The following is a 21,611-nucleotide window of genomic DNA, read 5'->3' on the forward strand; positions in this document are numbered from 1 at the left end:
AACTGCCTTTAAAACATATAAATATTTCTTGATTTTTAGCAGATGAGTTTTGTGAGATGGGCTTAAAGAAAAGCTATTTAAAAAAATGATCACATACCCCAAAGGCAGATATGGCATTGGCAGCTGGACGTCTCATACAAATTAACAGCGTATTTCAACATGCTATAATACCTGAGCTTTTAAAGGCTTAAGGCAGTGGCAACCTGGCCCAGGTTCAGATTTTCTCTTCCCACCCCCAGCAAAAAATCATGACTATCTCACATTAACGTGTGATGTTTGATAAATCAATGATACATGCTCACAACTGAGAACCAATCTAATATTCAACCACAAGAAACCTCTCTTGGACATAGCGAACTGAGATGGTTTGACAGCACCACAGTCCACACAGAGGAGTTAAATGAAGAAATTAGTCTAGTGGGGCTACAGGCGCTTGGCAGGAAAGTGTACAGGTAATATGAGTTCCACTAACTGTCCTCACTGGGCCAATGTAGGCTAGGCAATCCAAGTTGAGTAGGGTGTTAGAAGAATAGGTGGTGATGATAGGTGCTCCAGATGAGTTTCTGCAGGGTTCTTGTTAGAAATGGGGTCCTTGGTTGACAGTCAGGTTACCCCCTGTTCAAGCAAAGACCCTCACTCTAGTCAGGGTAAAAGAGAATCACCCTCAGCTAACCCCTGCTTACCCCCTTGGTAGCTTGGCAGAGCAGTAGGCTTAACCTCAGAGTGCTAGGCGTAAAGTATTTGTACCAACACACACAGTAACTCAATGAAAACACTACAAAATGACACAACACAGGTTTAGAAAAATAGGAAATATTTATCTAAACAAAACAAGACCAAAACGACAAAAATCCACCATACACAAGTCAAGTTATTAATTAAAAATCAAAAAGAGTCTTTAAGTAGTTTTAAAAACACACTAGCGCTGCTAGAGTGAAAATGTACCTGGTGTGCGTCAAAAATAACCCCGCACGGCGGTACTCGAGTAAAAAATCCAGCCGCACAATGAGTCGAAGGTCCAGCCGCGCAGGTTGTGATCTCCCAGCCTCCGTCAGCGATGCTGCGCGTCGTTTCTCCTGCTCCGTGCGTCGATTCTTCGGTCGCGTTTCCTGCGAGCGTCGTTTCTCAGCTGCGGAGTGGGCGGCGCGTCGTTTTTCAGCCGCAGATCGGATTCGCGTCGATCTTTTCCCCGCACGGCGCTCTGTGCGTGGATTTTCTTGTCTTTAGGCTGCCAGCTTCTCCTTTCAGGGTCCCAGGACTGGATGGGCACCACAGGGCAGAGTAGGAGTCTCTCCAGAGGCTCCAGGTGCTGGCAGAGAGAAGTCTTTGCTGTCCCTGAGACTTCAAACAACAGGAGGCAAGCTCTAGATCAAGCCCTTGGAGATTTCTTCTCAAGATGGAAGGCACACAAAGTCCAGTCTTTGCCCTCTTACTCTGGCAGAAGCAGCACTGCAGGAAAGCTCCACAAAGCACAGTCACAGGCAGGGCAGCACTTCCTCCTCAGCTAACAGCTCTTCTCCAGGCAGAGGTTTCTCTTGATTCCAGAAGTGTTTCTGAAGTCTGTAGATTTGGGTGCCCTTCTTATACCCATTTTAGTCTTTGAAGTCACCTTTCTTCAAAGGGGACTCACACCTACTTGTGAAATCCTGCCTTGCCCAGGCAAGGCCTCAGACACACACCAGGGGGTTGGAGCCGGCATTGTTAGAGGCAGGCACAGTCCTTTCAGATGAGAGTGACCACTCCACCCCTCCCTCCTAGCAGAGATGGCTAATCAGGAAATGCAGGTTACACCCCAGCTCCCTTTGTGTCACTGTCTGGTGTGAGGTGAAAAACAACCCAACTGTCAAACTGACCCAGACAGGGAATCCACAAACAAGGCAGAGTCACAGAATGGTTTAAGCAAGAAAATGCTCACTTTCTAAAAGTGGCATTTTCAAACGCACAATCTTAAAATCAACTTTACTAAAAGATGTATTTTTAAATTGTGAGCTCAGGGACCCCAAACTCCACATGTCCATCTACTCTCTAGGGGGAATCTACGCTTTAATCATATTTAAAGGTAGCCCCCATATTATCCTATGAGAGAGACAGTCCTTGCAACAGTGAAAAACGAATTTAGCAGTATTTCACTGTCAGGACATATAAACCACATTACTATATGTCCTACCTTATCCATACACTGCACCCTGCCCTTGGGGCTACCTAGGGCCTACCTTAGGGGTGCCTTACATGTAAGAAAAGGGAAGGTTTAGGCCTGGCAAGTGGGTACACTTGCCAAGTCGAATTTACAGTGTAAAAATACACACACAGACACTGCAGTGGCAGGTCTGAGACATGATTACAGAGCTACTTATGTGGGTGGCACAACCAGTGCTGCAGGCCCACTAGTAGCATTTGATTTACAGGCCCTGGGCACCTCTAGTGCACCTTACTAGGGACTTACTAGTAAATCAAATATGCCAATCATGGATAAACCAATCACATACAATTTCACACAGAGAGCATATGCACTTTAGCACTGGTTAGCAGTGGGAAAGTGCTCAGAGTTCAAAAGCCAACAGCGACAGGTCAGTAAAAAATAGGAGGCAGGAGGCAAAAAGACTGGGGATGACCCTGCATAAGCAAAAGTCCAACAGTTCTCCACTCTGATGACATTAAATTATGGTGATGGAATTCTAATCTCTGTGAAGTAAGATGGTGCAATGGCTGCCGGAGGTCTGTCATGGCACCTCTAGAGAAAGAAAGGAAAAGAATCCTGGAAGAACTTAATGCTTCTAAACCATACTTCTGTACCTCATAGGAACCAATAATGACAAAATACAGCCAAGCACTTCTATTTTCCCTATAACGAGGTAAAGAATGGTTAGAACAAGTAAATCAAACACTATGCAGCGTCACAGTGACCTTCCTGAACTCGGCCCTGCTCATAAGTACCCTTCAACTGAATGGTCCAGGTCAGATGGCACTGGTTGAGCTCTTGTGAAGAAGGTGGTTGCATCCTTATTGGCGGAGGATCACTATAAGGCTTGATGCCTCTGCCATGGGAGATGAAGCGGGGGAGGGTCTGGATAGCCCAGTGAGTACTGGTGATGATGAGCCAATCTGTGCCAAAACCTTGAAAGATTTACCGCCCTGGAGAATTGAGGGTCTTGAGATCGAAGACTGGGTAGGCCAGCAACGACAGAGTGATCATAAAAGACTACAGTCTGGGTTCCTGCAGCAGGCAGGAATACAGAAATAATTAGCATGTTCAACACAGCAACCAGAAAGGTAGTGACCATCCAAAGCATGCAATAGGTAAAAACAATTCATTATTCTCTGGGACCTGGTATCACTCTGAGGATGTAGGGCCTGGTCCCTTTGTGGTTGATAAGGTAGAATGTTTCTTACGGGCTGTAGTAAAGCACAAATAAGTTTGTACAGTCTCCAGATGATCAGCCACTGGATGCAGTTCAGATTTGCAGGGCAGCACACACCGAGGCAATGATGAGTTGGGACGTCACAAGGTTCTGGGAATCCCAGCTGATGGAGCTGCAGTGCCAGTGTTATAAGGTTCCTAAAAAATAAGTAAGACTGTGTATTAGGTCAGCAAGAACTTTAGAATATAGGGACTTGGTCTAGAAATATCACATTGGCCCTGTTTCCTAGCTAGGTCACAGTGCTCCATCTGAACCCCTATCCTTTACCAGGGTACCAGATGGTATCCATAACCTCAAACATGACCACTCTTATTCCCAGGGGAATTGTGGAAACAGATTTACCCTTTTGTTGTTACTCTGCATGCCCAACATGAACACAAGAAGGATATGAAAATGGCTTTTCAAGTATTTATTGAAACAATTGTATTCTTGTATAGAAAGCATGAGCTGTGACTATCTGGTAGATGAAACAAAGGATTGTAAACAGCATTATAAGAGTGGTGAAGAAGATAAGCTGTTCAACCATGGTAAAGTAACTATGCTGTTACACTCATATCTGCTACCACCTATGCTATTGAGAGCATTTCGGGAGGTCCCTTGGCCAGATCCATTAAGATAGCGTAACCCTCCGTACCTGGGTATGATGTGCCAGGAAACCAGTCTGATGTAGTACAGGTTTGTCCTTTACTGGATAGAGGTCAGTCAGCAGGGCTGCATCTCAGTCACAGTGCACCGTGTTCCAGGATAATCCCAGCATAAGTTCTCCCCTGACGAACTTAGCACAAAGGCTGTTTATATAATAAAAGCACTATTCATATCGCACTGTGTCAAAGGTGCAGAGTGGATCCGATGGGATGGCTTGTCTGGAGCTTTAGAGCTGTCTCCAGCAGACAATATAACACAAGGGCATCACTTTCTTTGTATGATGGAGGCATGATGGAGGCAGCACGTTGTGGTTGGTTGAAGCCGGACCCTAGCCAGGCAGGACCCACCACTCCTGTCGAGGGTGGGTGATTATACTTACTGCATATTCTGTGCTCACCCTTGAGTAGCTTGGCCCAGATCAATCAGCCTTATCACAGAGGCAAAGTGTAAAGCAAAGACACAGCACTTCCCTGCCACAACCATGTTGCATGGGACAAAGGAGACGTCACACACAGTGCATGTATAAAACGATTGTATTCAACAAACACCTTGTTAAAACAGCACTGTTAAAATGTAACTTTTGGCCTATTTCCCAGTTTGAGTGGAAACCACTATATGAGGCTGAACTGTGTTAAACACTACTACTGTATGTCCACATGAGGAAAACGGTACATTCCCTGCCCGCATCCACATAAGGAGCCAAACGTTGTCAGCACAAGACCACCCTAGAAGTCCTCACAATCAATGTAACACATAAATTCAGGGTGCACCCCTGTTCCCAACATTAGCAGCAAAACGTACATACAAGGTTTACAACACTTCGCTTAGCACTGCGGCCACAGCTGCACTACTAAGATATTATGGCAACTGTACGAACTTCCCGGCAGGTTTAGCATGACCAGCAGTGTACTGCCTTCGTATTCGCCCACCCTCACTCGTGCACATCCACTCTGCGTCACCGTGCGGTGCCACATGGATATCCACTGACACATGCACACACTCGTGTGCACTCACTGCACACATTCGTATGCACTCACTCCCAGTACCCTAATGCGGTGCCCTGATACCCGGACAGTGGATGCCACTGTATTTGTGAGCACCCTAGGTCCTAAATCTCCCCTCATCCACTCACCATCTTCAACTATCACACCCGTCCGTGAACCAAAGCTTGCATTAACCTTTCCCTGGTTAGTGGGCTGCTCGCAGCTAGTCACCGGCCCCAGGTTTCTGGGTTCAAGGTGGGGGAAAGGAAAAACAACAGCCGGTAGAAAATTAAGGAGGAAACGTTGGGGCTCCCTATAGGAGGATCACTGAGAGGTCTGCAAAACACAGGTGGAGGGTCACTGGGGCTGCCTTTAAGACACTGAGGCACCCAGCCCAGCCAGACTGTTCAATGTTACCAAATAGTTGCCAATTTCAGGACCTTCAGAATGGAGAGGCACCTTCAGGGCTTGTTGACGTAGTTGCCCTCAAAACCTCCCATTGCACACAACAAGTTACTAGGCCTGTACCTTCTGCACCAGGAGATTCCACTTCCGGGGCATGAAGACTCCAGTGACCCCAGACAGTTACAATTCCACGTGAAAAGTGCTCCGTGCTGCACCACCATAAAAAGGAGGCACAACGCCAGGGGTCCGATGATTTGAGTTGCCCTGACCGTACGTTGACCCACAAGCCAATTTCCAATGTGTTACCACCTCGAAAGAGGTACTAGTCTGGTGCGTAATTACTTGACCTGCATCAGACAATCCCAGACTCTCCCACGAAAGATGTTAACCCTGCAGCCCTCAGGAAGGCACAACATCTAGCACACAATGACTTGAGTCACACTAGTCCCTCCGGACAATCTCAGAACTTGGTTTCCGTACCTCTCTGGAATGAAGCACACTGTCGAGGGCACAATGACTTTAGACGCACACTTTGATGCAAGTTCAGCCGTGCCATATGAGGCCAAGTACAGTACAACTCGGGTTGCACCCTCACCTCCAAGGGTCGCAACCAATGAACAGGGCACTGCACCCAATGACCAGGCAGCGAGGCTCGTACAAGAGAAATGCGACATACTTGACAATAGCGGGCCCCCCCGGGTCCCGCACCAGGTGATCCTGTTCACACACACAAGACGTTTTGGCATGCAGTGATCCCCATGATTAAGGGCCACTCGCCTGAAGTGGGGCAATCTTTGGTAAGCTCCACACCAGACACTTCCGGTCTCCAGACAAATACCTAAGCCACATGAAATCTGCTGCCAGATGAAATCCAGCATACGATGTAGACTGAGCAGAGGGCACCCTTCTCCAGATATTATCGATGTAAGTCTCTCTCAGGAGGTCTTTCATGTCCTTAAGACCTCCTCTGAGAATAGGGGTCAAGCCAATGTGACCTTGGAGAGTAACCCTTTGGCATGCTACACAGCTGCAGGAAATCAGCCCCAGGCCAGTCTCTAAGCAGGAAGGGGAGCACAGATCCCCTCCTCGGACAGTTATCCTCCTGGGCACAACAGACTCCTCTGGCAGTGTGCCTGTGCAGTACAGCAGCATTGGTCCTGCATTGTGGTAAAGGTTACTCTGCCTTGCAGACATTGAGTACCCCTAGTTATACTAGATGGTTCCTTTTGAAGTTGGGGATGGTTCAAAGGGTTCAGATGTCTCCCCTAAATTTCCTCCCTGTCCACCATGAGGCTCTGGAATGCAGATCTTTATTGGGGCCATGCCCTGGCTTTGAGAGGCCAAGTGTCAAAAACCTCTCCCCACAGTCTATCTATCCAGGCCACAAATTGCAGTGACCTATCGTTCTAATTGCCCAGGTTTTATAGCAGTCACTTGGGGAATTCACAGATGTGCTTTTCCACCATGACCAATGGAATGAAGCCTAATTTACAGGACACCAGAACCATTTCAGAACCTAGAAATCCTCACTTGCTAGAAGTGCCATTCATAGGGCATTGATGACAAAACTACCTTCACCATCTGAAGGGGTTTGACATTCTGAATCCAACAATACCAAACATCACGAGGCTGCTTCCCTGCAATTCACTATTGCAGCCAGACTTAATAAGACTAATTCTCCCCTGTTACCTTATGGGCAGAGCAGCTCTCGTAGGTAGTGCTAGCATGCATGGGTATTCAGCATTCCCTGGGACACGTATGCCCTGGCGCATACCCATGCCTGCTGGGTATGTGGGATACTTTCATTAAAGCCACCACAAAGGTCTAATTCTGCCAATACTGGCCTGCTCCATCAGGCTCAATTCCTATCTTAGAATACCTGTGTGCAAATGTGCACACCCTGGCAAGTGGTGCCAGCTCCACGACCTATATAGAAAACCAACCAGGTGCAAGTTGCACACCCAGGCGAACTTCACTTTCAGGTGGATGGAAAGATGGCGCTTGCACTTTCATACTGTGCTTCCAGTGGAGAAGTGCCCAGGGCTGGTAGGCCCTTTGCGAGAACCAGCAAAACATCCCAGAGAAAAGCGAAAAATGAGGGGTAACCACTGCCACCACCTGTCAGATCTAACACCCAACCTTGGAACAGAGTGTACAGACTACTCATCAGCAATGCTAACTAGGAATAAGCTGCATATACAGTATCTTCTCAGTACATTATCTTAATAGAAAAACGTGTGAAAAGTCAACATTAGAAAACAATTTCAAGCTAAAGCGGGGAATCTAAGATGGAGACTCATCATGGGCCCTAATGCACTTTACTACACCAGCCATTTCGCCAGAATCCCATGGCGTTTTTCTCTCCCCAGGCACACTTTAGGTGTCTGGATGGCAGCACAAGGTAGAGTGAAGAGGAGCACAGCTTTCCCTTTGAATGGATCCCTCTAATAGTAGTCTAAGTGTGTATCTGGAGGGCTTTAAATGATATCATCTCTCCAAAGTGAGGTGCAGCAGTGATGGCCAATCCGAGAAGAATGGCACCCTTGAGACAAGTCCCGAGAAACTCACCTAAAGGAGCAACCTCCGTAAGTTGGGGGGTTGAGGTTCGTTCTGTTGATGCCACGTGCCACTCTACATTGGAAGATATGATTGACTGTGCATCATGCTTACATTCAGTTTCCATAACATTTCTCTATTAAACATATGCTGTAAACTGGGCCTCTCCTAGACCAGGAGTTTGGGTGCAAGTCTTACGGCCCCAGAGAGCTGCCCCAAATCACAACTTGATGCCCTCATCCTGGAACGTGACCACAGCAGCAGGAAGAGAGAGCAGGAAAATATATGCAACCATTCACATTTACTGTCGAGTGCTTGTAGTTAAAGAGTATTGTTATTATTTTAGGGCCTGTGGTGAAATATCCTTGGTATTGTTCTTTATACCTTTCGGAAGAAACGTGTCACCAAGCCTCAAATGAAATCTCTACACATGAGTTTGGGCAATAGCCCCAATATTAGGATATGTTCACAGACCAGGAAATGCCCCTCAAGTTCAATATAAGCTAACCCATCTCATATGGGTCCCAGTCCTTCCTTAACCTGGGCATGGCACTGATGAGGCTAAAGCTCCATCGGACAGGGTATTGTCTCCCATGTGCAGCTGTGAGCAAGGAAGGTCAGAATGCAGGAGCGAAGGGGAAGGGAAAGACTCAGGTCTAAATAATACCCCAAAAATGTACCGCTCTGTCTAGTGGCTGAGTGGACTGTTGCATGCTCTCCAGGAATCTGTGTTTGTGTTTGATTTCATGTTCATAGGTTCAAATCCAAACATGAACAGTCAGCCTTTCATCCTTCTGAGGTCAATAAAATGAGCTCCATTGAGCTGGGTAACAATAAACGTTTGTTAGTCAGTGCCAAGACGTCCCAACGAGTGAATATACGGTTACAAATGCATATTATGTTATGTACCAGTATAAGGTCATTTTTCATTCGTTTCCAGTGATTTGTGCACGGATGCTGGGGAATTTTGCACCAGTTCTGACGAGTTTTGCAGTAATAATTTCACAAATCACCGTGCACAAGACACTTGCTTCATTCAACACATGCAAAAACAACATTTTGCAAAATGACAATACAGATGTTGATTCTGCTATGAAATTACCCTGGACCAGTGCAAAACACCCTGGCAGTAGTGCAATAAATGTGACCTGGCCCATGTTGTGAATTGTCTTTACACCAGGCAGCCAGCATTTGGTTTGAAGGGCAGGACTCTGGCCAGTGATGACAGAAGCCTGCTGTACAGAAATATACACCAAAAGCCAGTGTGCAAGGGGGTCACAGAGCAGGGCATCACAGATCCGGTTTGCAGGCCAGCGACTTGACATGGAGGCGGAAAGCTACAAGTATCGAAACAGCCTAAGTGTAGAAGGGAGGTGCAGTGCTACCAGATATCGTCCAAGAAACAGGAAGCTGCTACAAACACACACTCAGGAGGAAGTTGCACATACTACTCTGTTTTACCCAGCCAGCCACCCACTCACTTTTTGTTTTCTCCATATCTGCCACTGAGTGCCCACTGCTGCCACTGGATACGACATGCACCTCAGTCCCCCAGCTCAGGCAGTATGGAGGAGCAGAGTTTGAGGTCAACGACAGAGAAAATTCAGATCAAGTGAAAGTTGACTGAGATCATGGTAGAATAAGGGTCGACAATTAAGTCAAGGGCTCTCTAACGCTTTATTCCAGAACTCTTTGCAATTTTAATGTTAATCTGTGGTACAGGACTCTCTGAAGGACTGGACCAGGGGACACTGAGGGGGCATTCACAAAGGCAAACTTTCACCTAAGTAAATCTACATGCGTAAGTTTACTCTTATACTTAGTAGTAAATTTACTACTTTTGGCTATTGACTACTTAAAACTGTACATTTACTACAAGGGGTAGGCTTACCTCTTTGGGCGGAGCGTAATTTACAAGTGTAAGGCTCACACTTGTAACTTTTCACACATATGCAAAGACCTGTGCCTCCCAGGTGGAAATCTCCCTATGGTAAAGTATAGCCAAAAGTTTAAAAATACTTAATAAAATCTTTTTATGATGAATATTAATTTAAATTATTTTGATATACTGTATGTTCAAAGTACAACAAAATATAAAATGCTCTAGCCTTATCTTAATTTTCAATTAAATATTTATTTTTAATATATGAAAATAAATTACAGTTTCTTAAGATATACATGTAAAAAAACAAAACACCTGAAGTATAACATTGATATATATTTATTATGTAGTAAAAATGATTAAGTTATGCATAGAATTCCTTTAAATTAATTTATGTTCTAAAAATGATTTAAATTATTTTTTACAGTAAAAAGGTAATTGCCATATTTGTTTTAAAGTAATATGTGTTTTACTTATATACATTTTCAACATTAAATTACATTTATTTATATTGTTTTAGGACTTAATAATTTAATTTAGCATTGGTTCCTATGGGCACTTATTTTAAGTCCCTGCCTCCATTATTTTCTATGGGAGGTTGTTGCAATTCCAATAGTTGGCTTTTTGTGGTGCTGGACATACTCCAGCTCTAAGCTGGGGTACATTTACCGCTGTTTTGGGTCCCTTTTTGCTGCAGTAACCATAGAAGGGAAGTGCAGTTTGTGAATAGCAATGGACTTCCTTTTTCTTTGGTTGGTGCATGTCCCTCCGAAAACCCCTACATAACCCTCCGAAAACCCCTCCATATTCCTCCGTTAACCCCTCCTAGTTATTTGAATGTGTTGCCCATTTTGAGGCCACTCCCTCTCTCCCTCCAAAATTAACTATTTAAATGTATTCCTACGTGTGCCGAGATCTCCACAGTTGGGGCGGAGATCTACACACATAAAACATAGGACCTTTGCCTGCTGGTTTGTGAATAGCATGTTGCAGTATGTTAGACATACAACAAAATGCAGTTTGTTAATAGGCTGCTGACTCTCCATCCCAGGACCGCAAGTGTCCTGGTCCAGGGCACCCTGGTGTTCAGGTACGGTGCAAGTATGCTTTTTGTTCTACCATCACCACTGCATACTGTTCAGTTTGTGCATTGTTCTGATAACATTTTTTACTTTGTCTCCTCATATAACACTCCCCCGCCTGCAACCTGTCCCTCCTCCATGCCTCTGTCCCACCACCTTCCATGTCCTCAGCTTGCACAGGAGTCCAGGCGAATATATGATGAATATCTATCGAGCAGCTCCTTCAACCCTGTCAACATCGACCACCAGGCCTGGCTTGGAGAAGACATGCTGGAAAAGCCCACCCCTAACATGTTCCAAGTCCAACAGATGCAGGTGACACAGATCCTCCACGTTACTTATAATGTACAAACAAAACAACATTGTGTTTTCCTTGTGAGGTATATGTATATGTGCCCACTAAAGCGGTACAGTGAGTGTTGCTCCGTCATAATCCTAAATGGTCCCTGGGGTATGAACCTAGACAGATATACTGCTGGTAGTTTCACAGACAATAACATGCAGCCTTTTCTCCTGATGGTCCCTGTGAGAGCGCTGAGTCATGTGAGTTATCTTGCAGCCTTTTTTTGGTGTGAGAGCCCCTGAGTACTTCCCTTTCCGCCCCTCAAGCCTCCCTGGGAGTCTCGTGTGGTCTTGTCTTGCTGATGTGCCCTGTGTGTCCCCTGTAAGATGCATGTAACCTTGCCCTGCTCTGAGTGCCACTTTTGACATCAATGAGCCCCTGTGTGACCCTGCCCTTCTCTCAGTCTGTGTGTCTCGTCTTATGTTATTTGGCATTTGTATAGTGCCCAGCTTCCACTAGTTTGGCATTGTGGTACTATGACTGGCTGGAGTATTTTTGGTTGGAGAGGTGTGTGGTCGTAGTACGACCTGTATGGGAAGATTTGGATGAGGTACATGAGATACTTACATGTGGCCTGGTTGTCTAACGAGAGACTTGCTCTAGTGTGCATGCACTACTCACTGAGGTACGGGAGAGATCATGGGGTGAGCTTCATGCAACATTTATTCGACATTCCTAATAGAAGTGTAATAGCCTGTTTGATGTCCTATTCAATTCTGTGTGGCTCGTCCCACGGGAAGTAAATCAAAGCAATCAAATATTCATCTATGCGAGTCTAGCCACAATTGCTGAAGGAACATGTGAGAAGTGCCCACCCTCTACATCAACAGATATCCACAGACGTTAATTTAAAAGTTGTATGGTGTCCACCTAACCGCTCTGAAGAAGCAACCAACAAGGTGGGTGAGATTTTGGAGCCAAGAGTGAGTGTGCATCAATCTCTCACCTGTGGAAGGGATCTAGGTAGATAATGGAAAAGGATGGAGAGGGAGGGGCCAGAGATTCAAAGCAGCGCTAATGTGGGAGAATGGCATGACTTTTAGCATGAAGTCCCATTTGGCCTCCAGGAGGTCCAGGCAGGGAAGACTCCACAGAAAGAAATCTTTAAAATCTTTTCCCTTCACGTGGATGAGCCTGTGAGGGAAGATGAAGTAAAGCGGGTGATACGGGTGGGGAGGAGGGAGAGGGAGGAACAGTCAGCACAAGATGACGTTTTGCCCTTGAGTGATTGAGTCAAGGGCATTGGGCAGGGGGTATTAGAAGGGTAAGGGCATTGTGAAGCAGAAGGGCCTTGGGCTCCGTGATTCGTGGAACACAAGCTAGAAGCTCAAGGTACCTTTAGGGCAAAAAGGAAACAAAACAAAAGATAATCGAGTGATGTCCTAAAAAATGGAACTTTATTTGTTTGCCAATTAAAGCAGTTCAGTACAACAATTGCAAGTTCAATAACTGAGGGTGGGGTCTGTTTCAAATAATCATTGGAAGGCAGATAAAATCCAAATCAATATTTTGGATGTACCACAGCATTAGCAGTAAAAATACCCTTTTGGTCTACAAAAATGAATCACCCACCTGTTCATGCTCACACTGTAACACACACCATGATCTCTTTGAAAATCCTAGCTTACATCACCATTTTCTGGCATCTCATGGATGACCTGGGCATGCTGACAGGTCTTCTCTAATACTGATACTCCTGTTTGCCTCAGATCTTCAATTTGATGAAGTTTGACAGCTATGCCCGCTTTGTGAGGTCCCCCATGTACCAGGAGTGCATGCTTGCTGAAGTGGAAGGACGCTCCCTCCCTGACCTGGGTTCTACATCGCAGAGCCTCATGTCCAGCAACAGCTCCACCTCCTTGGATCTCAAGAAGGTATGTACTTTCCCTTTTGATTGACTGGCGGTGGGTTGAAGGGAGAGACTATTCCTAGAGCCTGCATATATGTGACACCAGACACCAGTTGAACTCTTATCTCTAAAGTGTAACCTTCTTCAACTGTTTCTTTGAGATGTTTTTATCGAGTTAAGGGAGGAGTCAAGCAGTTAGGCTTGTCAGAGTGTAGTGCAAAGCATTTGTTGTACACACACAGTCAAGAAAGAGGCACACACTCAATGACTAGCTTCAGGCCAATTGTTTTATACAGCAAAAATATATTTTGTTACTTTATTACTAGAACCAGAAAAACTTTGTTACCGGTAAGTATAGTTGTGAATAGGTATCAAGCATATGTTTCCAATGTACTTTGTTTGGTTTTTGCAAGTAAAGCAGTTTGCAAGTAAGTTACACTTTTCTATTTTAATTTCAAAAGTTGAGCCAGTGCAATTTTTCATAGGAGTCAATAGAGTCCCAAAGGTGGGAAAAGGTTTAGCATAGATAACAGGTAAGTACACAACTTACAATTCCAGTCTTTGGGGGTTAGGATGTTCACAGGTCGAAGTTTAGGCTGACTCCAAAAGTGTACCACCAGCAACACGGGGCTGGCTAGGTGCAGAGGTCAAAGTTGACGTCGGATTTGCAATGGAATCCTATGAGGACTGGGGGTGCTTGGTAGAAAGCAGATTGCAGGTAAATACCCGCGGTTCCAGGACACAGGCCTGGTGGGTTTAGGTCAGCACGGGGGGGGCACAGGATCACTCCAAGCACACACCCTTAGCGGCACAGGGGCAGCCGGGTGCAGGGTGAAAACACAGAGCTGGGTGCCCAATGTCTCAATGGGAGGACCCCAGGGGTCACAATAGATGCTGCGGGATAGGTCCAGGGGGTCAGTTCCGGGTAACCAAAGGGTAGGCAGGCAGGAGAGGCACGGTGTGGACGTTGCTGGACCATCGGTTGGGTTCCCCAAGGCCAGGGGCTGCTGGTGCAAGGGTCTCCTTGAGCATCTGGAATCCTTGTCGAATCCAGTCATGGTCAGGGAGGTCCTCCGGATTCAGGCTGCAGTCATCGCTGTGTTGGACAGGAGGGGTCAACCCAGGGTGGACTCCAGGTCAGAATCACCTGGGGTCTGGTGGGCCACCTGGACTCAGGCTGTGGGCGTTAGGTGCAGAGTGGACAGGGCTTGCAGATCCTGGGCAGCTCTGGAGTCCTTTTGGAGATTTCTTCTGGACAGGGCTGCTGTCCTCTGAGTTCTTGTTCCTCTGCTGGGCAGGCAGTTCTCTGGGGGGGTTTTAGATGTTGCTGGTCCTGCAGGATGCATCGCCTTCTTGGAGCAGTGGTCTTTGAAGTTGCAGACAGGCCGGTAGGGCTGGGGCCAAGTCAATTGTCATTTGGAGTCTTCACTGCTGGGGTTGGTTATGCAGTCCTTATTCTTTCTTCTGAGGTTGCCAGGAATCTGGTGAGTAAGGTTCAGGGGAGCCCCTAAATACTACATTTAGGAGTGTTACGGTTTAAAGGGCAGTAGCCAATGGTTACTGTCCCTGATTGTGGCTACACCCTTCCTGTGCCCACTTCCTTTGGGGAGGGGGGCACATTCCTAACCCTATTGGTCCCTGTCCTCCAAAAGAAGATGGGGGATTCTGCAAGGAAGGGACCACTTCAGCTCTGGACACCTTAGGGTTGGTCCCAGCTGAATTGATCACTCATCCTTGTTTTTCCTAATTTTCCCACTGGACTTGCTGCCAAAAGTGGGGCTTGATCTGGGGGTGTGGGGGAAGCAGGCATATCCACTAGCTGGAGTGCCCAGGGCTCTGTAACAGGAGGCCTGAGCCTTTGAGGCTCACCACCAGGAGCTACAGGTCCTGCAGGGGGAGAGGTGTGAAGCACCTTCACTCAGAGCAAGCGTTGTTCCTGACCCCAGAGAACACAAAGGCTGTCACCCCATGGGGTCAGAAGCTTGTCTGTTAGTGGCAGGCTGGCACAGACTGGTCAGCTTTACACTAAAGGGTTGGGTAAAATACAGAGGGCATCTCTAAGATGCCCTCTGTGTGCAATGTACAATACATCCAACACTGGCATCAGTGTGGGTTTATTTTGCTGAGAAGTTTGATACCAAACTTCCCAGCCTTCAGTGAAGCCATTATGGAGCTGTGGAGTTTGTAATGACACACTTTCAGCCCATGTACCTAATATGGCCACACAGCACTTACAATGTCTAAGAACGGACTTGGACACTGTAGAGGCATATTGCTGATACAGCTATGCCCTCACCTGTGGTATAGTGCACCGTGCCTTAGGTCTGTAAGGCCTGCTAGAGGAGTGACTTACCTATGCCACAGGCAGTGATTTGTGGGCATGGCACCCTGGAAGGGTCGACATGTCGACTTTGGCTTTTTCTCCCCACCAGCACACACAATCTGCAATGGCAGTGTGCATGTGCTTGGTGAGGCATCCCTTAGGGTACCGATAGCACCATTTGCAAGCGACCTAGCTGTGTGCTAGGGGTGTGCCAATTGTGTAAACAACTGTACAGTTTACTGAAAGAACACTGGTGCTGGGGCCTGGTTAGTAGGATCTCAGCACGCACTCAATCAACTTAGCATCAATAACGGGCCAAAAGTGTGTGTGTGTGTGTTGGGGTGGGGGCGTAACCAATGAAAGAAGGGGCCCTTTCCTACATTATTGATCAGGGTAGCTGAACTCTGAAGTCCATTAGGGCTGGTTCTGCCCAAGGACAAAAACATATTCCATGTCTTTGTAATTGAAGCACTCTCTCAAAGCCAAAGATCCAGCGCCTTGAAACCCCACAGACTTCTTGTACAACACAGTGCAATAACCCACCCCATCACCTATTCACAAGCTTTAGTTGCCTGAAGTTCAGAGCCTGAAGTACAGAGCAGAGTTATTCCCCTCCCTTGACAAGCTACATTCTCAAGTTAGAAGGTTATTTTGGTAGAATAGTGCATGTTTGGTCCCCTAGTGGTGACTGGAGCATGAACAGGTGCTGCCCTTCTTTGTTCTCTGCTTGTGATGATGAACGCAGAGAGTTTTAGATGCCTTGAATGCTCTTGGTGGTAGCCAATAGCAATCCAGCGGGTTTTTGTAGTAGGTTTGCCGCCCCATGTAAGAAGCTAGCTAACATGCCTCCTCTCAAGGTTAAGATATCCTGAAGTGCATTGACTGCTGTACTTATATATCAGATTATTATATGCAGGATTATTTTCTGACACAAATATTGAATTTTTCGTTTACAACAATATTGTCCCTTTGTGTGTAGATGTTTTGTTAGAAACTCCAATGGGTTGAAGTTTTTTTACTGATATTTAGTTGCAATATTTATGTCAGAAGATGTTTTGACAACAGTAGTCTGAGGCCACACCATGCAGTAAACCTGGACATAGGGAAAACAAATCCAGAGGCTCACACATATTAATAAGTGTTGCCACTGTTATAATGAATATACCGCAGAGAAAGTACTAACAAACAGAATGTTATTGATTAGACATGACAACCAAATGGCAAAAAAGTAAACTACAGACCTCGCTAATAAATCACCAGTGACCCAAGCATAAAGAGCTCAAAAAGCACAAACAAAAAATAAAGCTATACATGGGTGCCAGATGTGGCAAAAAAAGAGAAAGAGGCCTAAGAAAAAGACTAGGTGTTACTGCAACAAAAGCAAGATTGAAGACTTACACTTCAACGCAACATCAATTTAAGACATTGCTAAAAATGTAAGCATGATAACACAATCCAACATGTAAAGCATGATCACTAAAAATGTGTCATACTACAAATATACTCACAAGCAACATGGCTTCACTCTGATAATGATGGTCTTGAATCATCACTGGACACCCAATACTGCTTGGGAGTGTTGGGCGATCTGAAAATGCTGAAACTTTCAAGATTTACTGAGCATCGTTGATAACTTTCTGAAGAAATGTAGATCACCTGCTTCCAAAAGAAAAGAGGAGCGGACCTAAGGTGTGCTTGATGATCTAATATAAGAACATACAAGGTGTCATGTAGCAAAAGGGCATTAGTATCCCGAAGGTCATTGAGACACTAGAGTGATCACTTCCTGGGCGACAGCATTGACAAAAAGTGGTCAAAGGGTGGCTGTTGTAGATCAGGCCAAAGCAGTGTACACATGATGAGAGGCATGTTTGCCAGAAATAGAGAGCAAGTGTACTGTGAGTCAGTTGAATTATGAGATCACTCTGTTATCGTTGCTTCGTTTGTACTGGGACATCATGGATAGTCGAACACCAGGTGTCTGTTAGCACCATTATGGAAATTCAACGCATGAACCTCTCATCAATCAGTGGAGCATGATAATAAAACTATTTTAGTGAGAGTAGAATGCATAGAATTGTAGGTGGATGATTATCAATAAGTTATTAGCTATCAATAACAAAGGGTTCCAATAGTCAGTCTACATAATGCCACCAGGTAGGTAACAGAGGTGAAAGACTTCTGATATCAATACTTGCTGTTAGAAATAGGGTCTCTAGTTGGCAGTGGTTTGCACCATGTCCAAGTAGAGACCCTCACTCTAGTCAGGGTAAGGGAGCCACTTAGCTGAGATAACCCCTGCTCACCCCCATGGTTGCTTGGCTCAAGCAGTCATGCTTATCTCAGAGGCAATGTGTAAAGTATTTGTGCCCACACACACAACAACACAGTGAAAACACTACAAAAGGACTCAACACCAGTTTAGAAAAATAAGCCTGTATTTATCTGAGTAAACCAAGACTAAAACGACAAACATCCAACATACAGAAGTAAAATTAATGAATTTTCAAAGATTAAATCCTAGTATAGCGCTTAGACACACAATAGCTCCAACTGGGACTATCACAGCATCTTGACAGAGTTGCTTCCAACAGTCCAACACCACTTGCAAGGGAGTTCGGGCCGGTCACGGAGTCGCACGGACTCCAGGCATAGGACCCTGGAAAACGCAGAGGAAACAAAGACATTGTACGGAGTCGGGAGGTGAAGTGTCGCTGGAGCCGGTGCAGCGTTGGTTCCTTATGGTTGCAGGGAAGGTGATGCGACGTTGGAGGTGAGGCATCGATTCCTTACGACAATGTGAGGTCTGTTGGAAATGGCCCTTTCTAAAGGGTTTTCCCTGTCTTTTTGGTTTCTGACTTCTTGTTTTTTTTTATCCTGTGCTGAATTTAGTTTTTGCTGGCTTTAGGACTCTGGGCACTTTGCCACTGCTAACCAGTGCTAAAGTGCAAGTGCTCCCTGTCCAAAGGGTATTGGTGATTGGTTTATCCATGATTGGCATATTTGATTTACCAGTAAGACCCTCGTAAAGTGCTCTGTGTGCCTAGGGCCTGTAGATCAAATGCTACTAGTGGGCCTGCAGCACTGATTTTGCCACCCACATGAGTTGCCCTGTAAACATATCTCAGCCCTGCCACTGCAGTGTCTGTGTGAGAAGTGAGTGCACCCACTTGACAGGTCCAAACCTTCCCTTTTACTTCATGTAAGTCACCCCTAAGGTAGGCCCAAGGCAGCCCCATGGACAAGGTGCAGTGTATTTAAGAGGTAGGACATGCACTGCGGTGTTTTACATATCCTGATAGTGAAAAACTGCTAAAATTCGTTTTTCACTATTGCAAGGCCTATTGCTCCTATAGATTAACATGGGGATTGCCTTGAAATATCTTTCAACTGTAATGTCCCATTGGGAGCAGACAGAGATCTGGAGTTTGGGGTCTCTGAACTCAGTTGGTTTTTCAATTGTAAGTTTACATTTTCCGGCCAGGTTGAAACTCAACCAATGTAGGATTCTGGTCATACCAGCATTTTATGTCCTCCTGGCTAGCTTCCAGATTCTCCTGGGCAAGATTTCTGGACGCTGGCTGTCTGGTTCCTGAAGGCCAGCATGTAATTGAAAACATCCTGGTGTAACTTCTTAGGAGCTTGCTCCTAGCCTCCTTTCACCAGACTGAAAGGCCCTCTCACAGGGTTCCCGTACAGAAGCTCAAAAGGGCTAAAACCACCCCCCTTTTGCAATACCATTCTGTAGGCAAACAACAGGCAAGGTAACATGACATCCCACTTATGTCTCATGGGTTCTGAGAGACCGATAATCATGACCTTAAGGGCACGGTTGAACGTTTCAACCAACTCATTGCTTTGGGGGTGGTAAGGCGTGGTGAACTTGTAGGTAACACCACGCAACTTCCACATGGCTTTCATGTACAGCAACATGAAATTGGTACCCTGGTCTGATACCACCTCCTTGGGGAAACCCATACGGTGAAGATCCCCATAAGTTCCCTGGCCATGGTGGGCGCAGTTACTGCCCTTAGAGGGATAGGTTCTGGGTACCGTGTGGCATGGTCCACCAAGACCAAGATAAACCTGTTGCCCATGGCTGTCTTGGAATCCAGAGACCACACAATGTCAGTACCCATCCATTCAAAAGGGTGCTCAGAACAGGAAACGGTTGAAGAGGAGCCTTGCACCTCTTCCCAGATTTGCCACTCGCCTGGCAGATTTGACTCGTCCAGCAGAAGGCCTCTGAGTTTTTCCTCATTTGGGGCCAATAAAAGTGGGTAACAAGCCTATCAAAGGTCTGGTCCTGCCCCAAATGACCTGCCAGTGGCACATCATATGCCTGACCCGGAGGAATTCTCTGAAACACTCGGGTTCCACCAGCACATGGGCTGCTTAGGCTCAACAATCTTGGGCTTGCTAACAGGAGATCATTCTCCCAGTAAATCAGATGAGATCCAGAGAAGTCACCAGCTGTCTTGGCCTCGGCCTGTTTCGAAGATCCTCAAGAGTAGCGCACTGTTTCTGCACTGTGCAAAACTCCGCCCTGGTGAGGCCTCCTTTCTGCTGCCAATGGGTCAGCTGAGGTGGGCCCCCAGTTTGGCCACCTCTTCCCCTGTAGATTCTGGGGCGTTCCCCTCGGGTTCAGCCTCCTCCTGGACCATGGGAATCTCAGGAGCTGGTTCCCCACACCTCTTGCCCCTCCTCCTGGCAGGCACCTGGGATACTAATTCGGGCTATAGGTCCTTCTGAACCCCCCTCTCTGGTGGCCATGGACCATGTGGTCATGCATGCCCACACTGGCAATCCTAACATTTCCAAGTGTGACCTGAGCTCTACCTCCATCCAGGCAGTATGCTCCAGGTTGTTCCCTAGCAGACAGTCAACAGGCATGGATGGACTCACAGCTATCCTTAAGAAACCTAAGACCCCTCTCCCCCCATTCAAAGGGAACCTGAGCAACTAAACATTGGTGCTCAATGTTGTCTACTGCTACAACCTAGTGGACCACATTAGGGATTACCTGCTCCTCAGACACCATATGACAGCAAACAGTTGTAATGCTGGCTCCTATGTCTCTTAGACCCTCTGCCTGCCTCCTATTGATGGTCACCCACTGCCTGTACTTTTTTAGTGTTGTCAGGCATGAGGGTTCTCTGGACCACCTCACCCTCACCGAGGGAGACTAAGGCCAACTCAGCTGGCTCTCCACCATTGACTGGGGCCAACTTCTCCCCAATCGCTACACTGGCCACTCCTAGTGACTGCCACCGCTGGGGAGCTGTGTCTGCTTAGTACACTTAGGACTCACCCTGAAATGCCCTTCCTGACTACAGGCGAAACACTTTAGGGGTACCTTCCCTGCAGGTTTTCCTGAAGGAAACCAACTCTTCTTCTTAACAGGGGATTGGGAATCCTTACCTTGGGAACTGGTTTGGGGCACAACTCCTTACTTTTATCCTTGTCCCCCGTCTCCTCCTTCTTCTGTTTGGGACCCTGCCCACCCTTGGCTGAGTCTCTCACATAATCTTCTTTTGAACCCTGGTGCTGAGCCAGCAGTCCGCCTTCTTGGCAAGCTTCCTGGGATCAGAAAGCTTGCTGTCAATCAAGTGCTGGCGCAGCTCTGGAAATCAGCGACTAGACAAGTGCTCCCATGCAATCAAGTTGTACAGCCCCTGACAGTCTGTTACCTCGTGACCCTTAACCCAACCATCCCATGCTCTACAAAAAGGAATCAACATACCCCACCCAAGTATGAGAACCAAGTTTAGCACTTTCCCTAAACTTTTCCCTGTAACTTTCTGGGGTGAGACTATATTTCCTGGTTAGGGCTTCCTTCATGGCAGGGTACCTCATCCTATCTTCTTCTTCTAAAGCCAACAAGGTATCCCTCCCCTCCACTGATAAATAATTCCACAGACCTTCCCCCAATTTCCTTCAGGGACCCTGTTCATTCTCAATGCCACTTTATAACCGCTAAACTACTGCTCTATGTCATCCCCCACAACAAAATCCTTCACCACATCCATGGTTATACGTACCTTTCCCTCAGACTGCACTGCAGATCTGCTTCCACCATCTGTGCTTGACCTGCTCTTTAAGTCCAGCTCCATCAAACTCAGCT

General features: G+C 46.4%; 1 protein-coding gene across 5 annotated transcripts in view; it reads left to right on the forward strand.

Moving 5' to 3' along the window:
- The window catches only part of RGS14 (regulator of G protein signaling 14), a 161,801-nt gene that overhangs the window by 71,177 nt on the left and 69,013 nt on the right, over window positions 1-21,611 (forward strand). For all 5 annotated transcript variants that reach the window (XM_069244481.1, XM_069244482.1, XM_069244485.1 and 2 more), the window contains 2 exons: window positions 11,144-11,287; window positions 13,025-13,189. In XM_069244481.1, coding sequence (XP_069100582.1) covers window positions 11,144-11,287; window positions 13,025-13,189 — 309 coding nt within the window. The remainder of the gene's footprint in view (window positions 1-11,143; window positions 11,288-13,024; window positions 13,190-21,611) is intronic.

Source organism: Pleurodeles waltl, chromosome 7, assembly GCF_031143425.1.
Source record: "Pleurodeles waltl isolate 20211129_DDA chromosome 7, aPleWal1.hap1.20221129, whole genome shotgun sequence".
NCBI lineage: Eukaryota > Metazoa > Chordata > Amphibia > Caudata > Salamandridae > Pleurodeles > Pleurodeles waltl.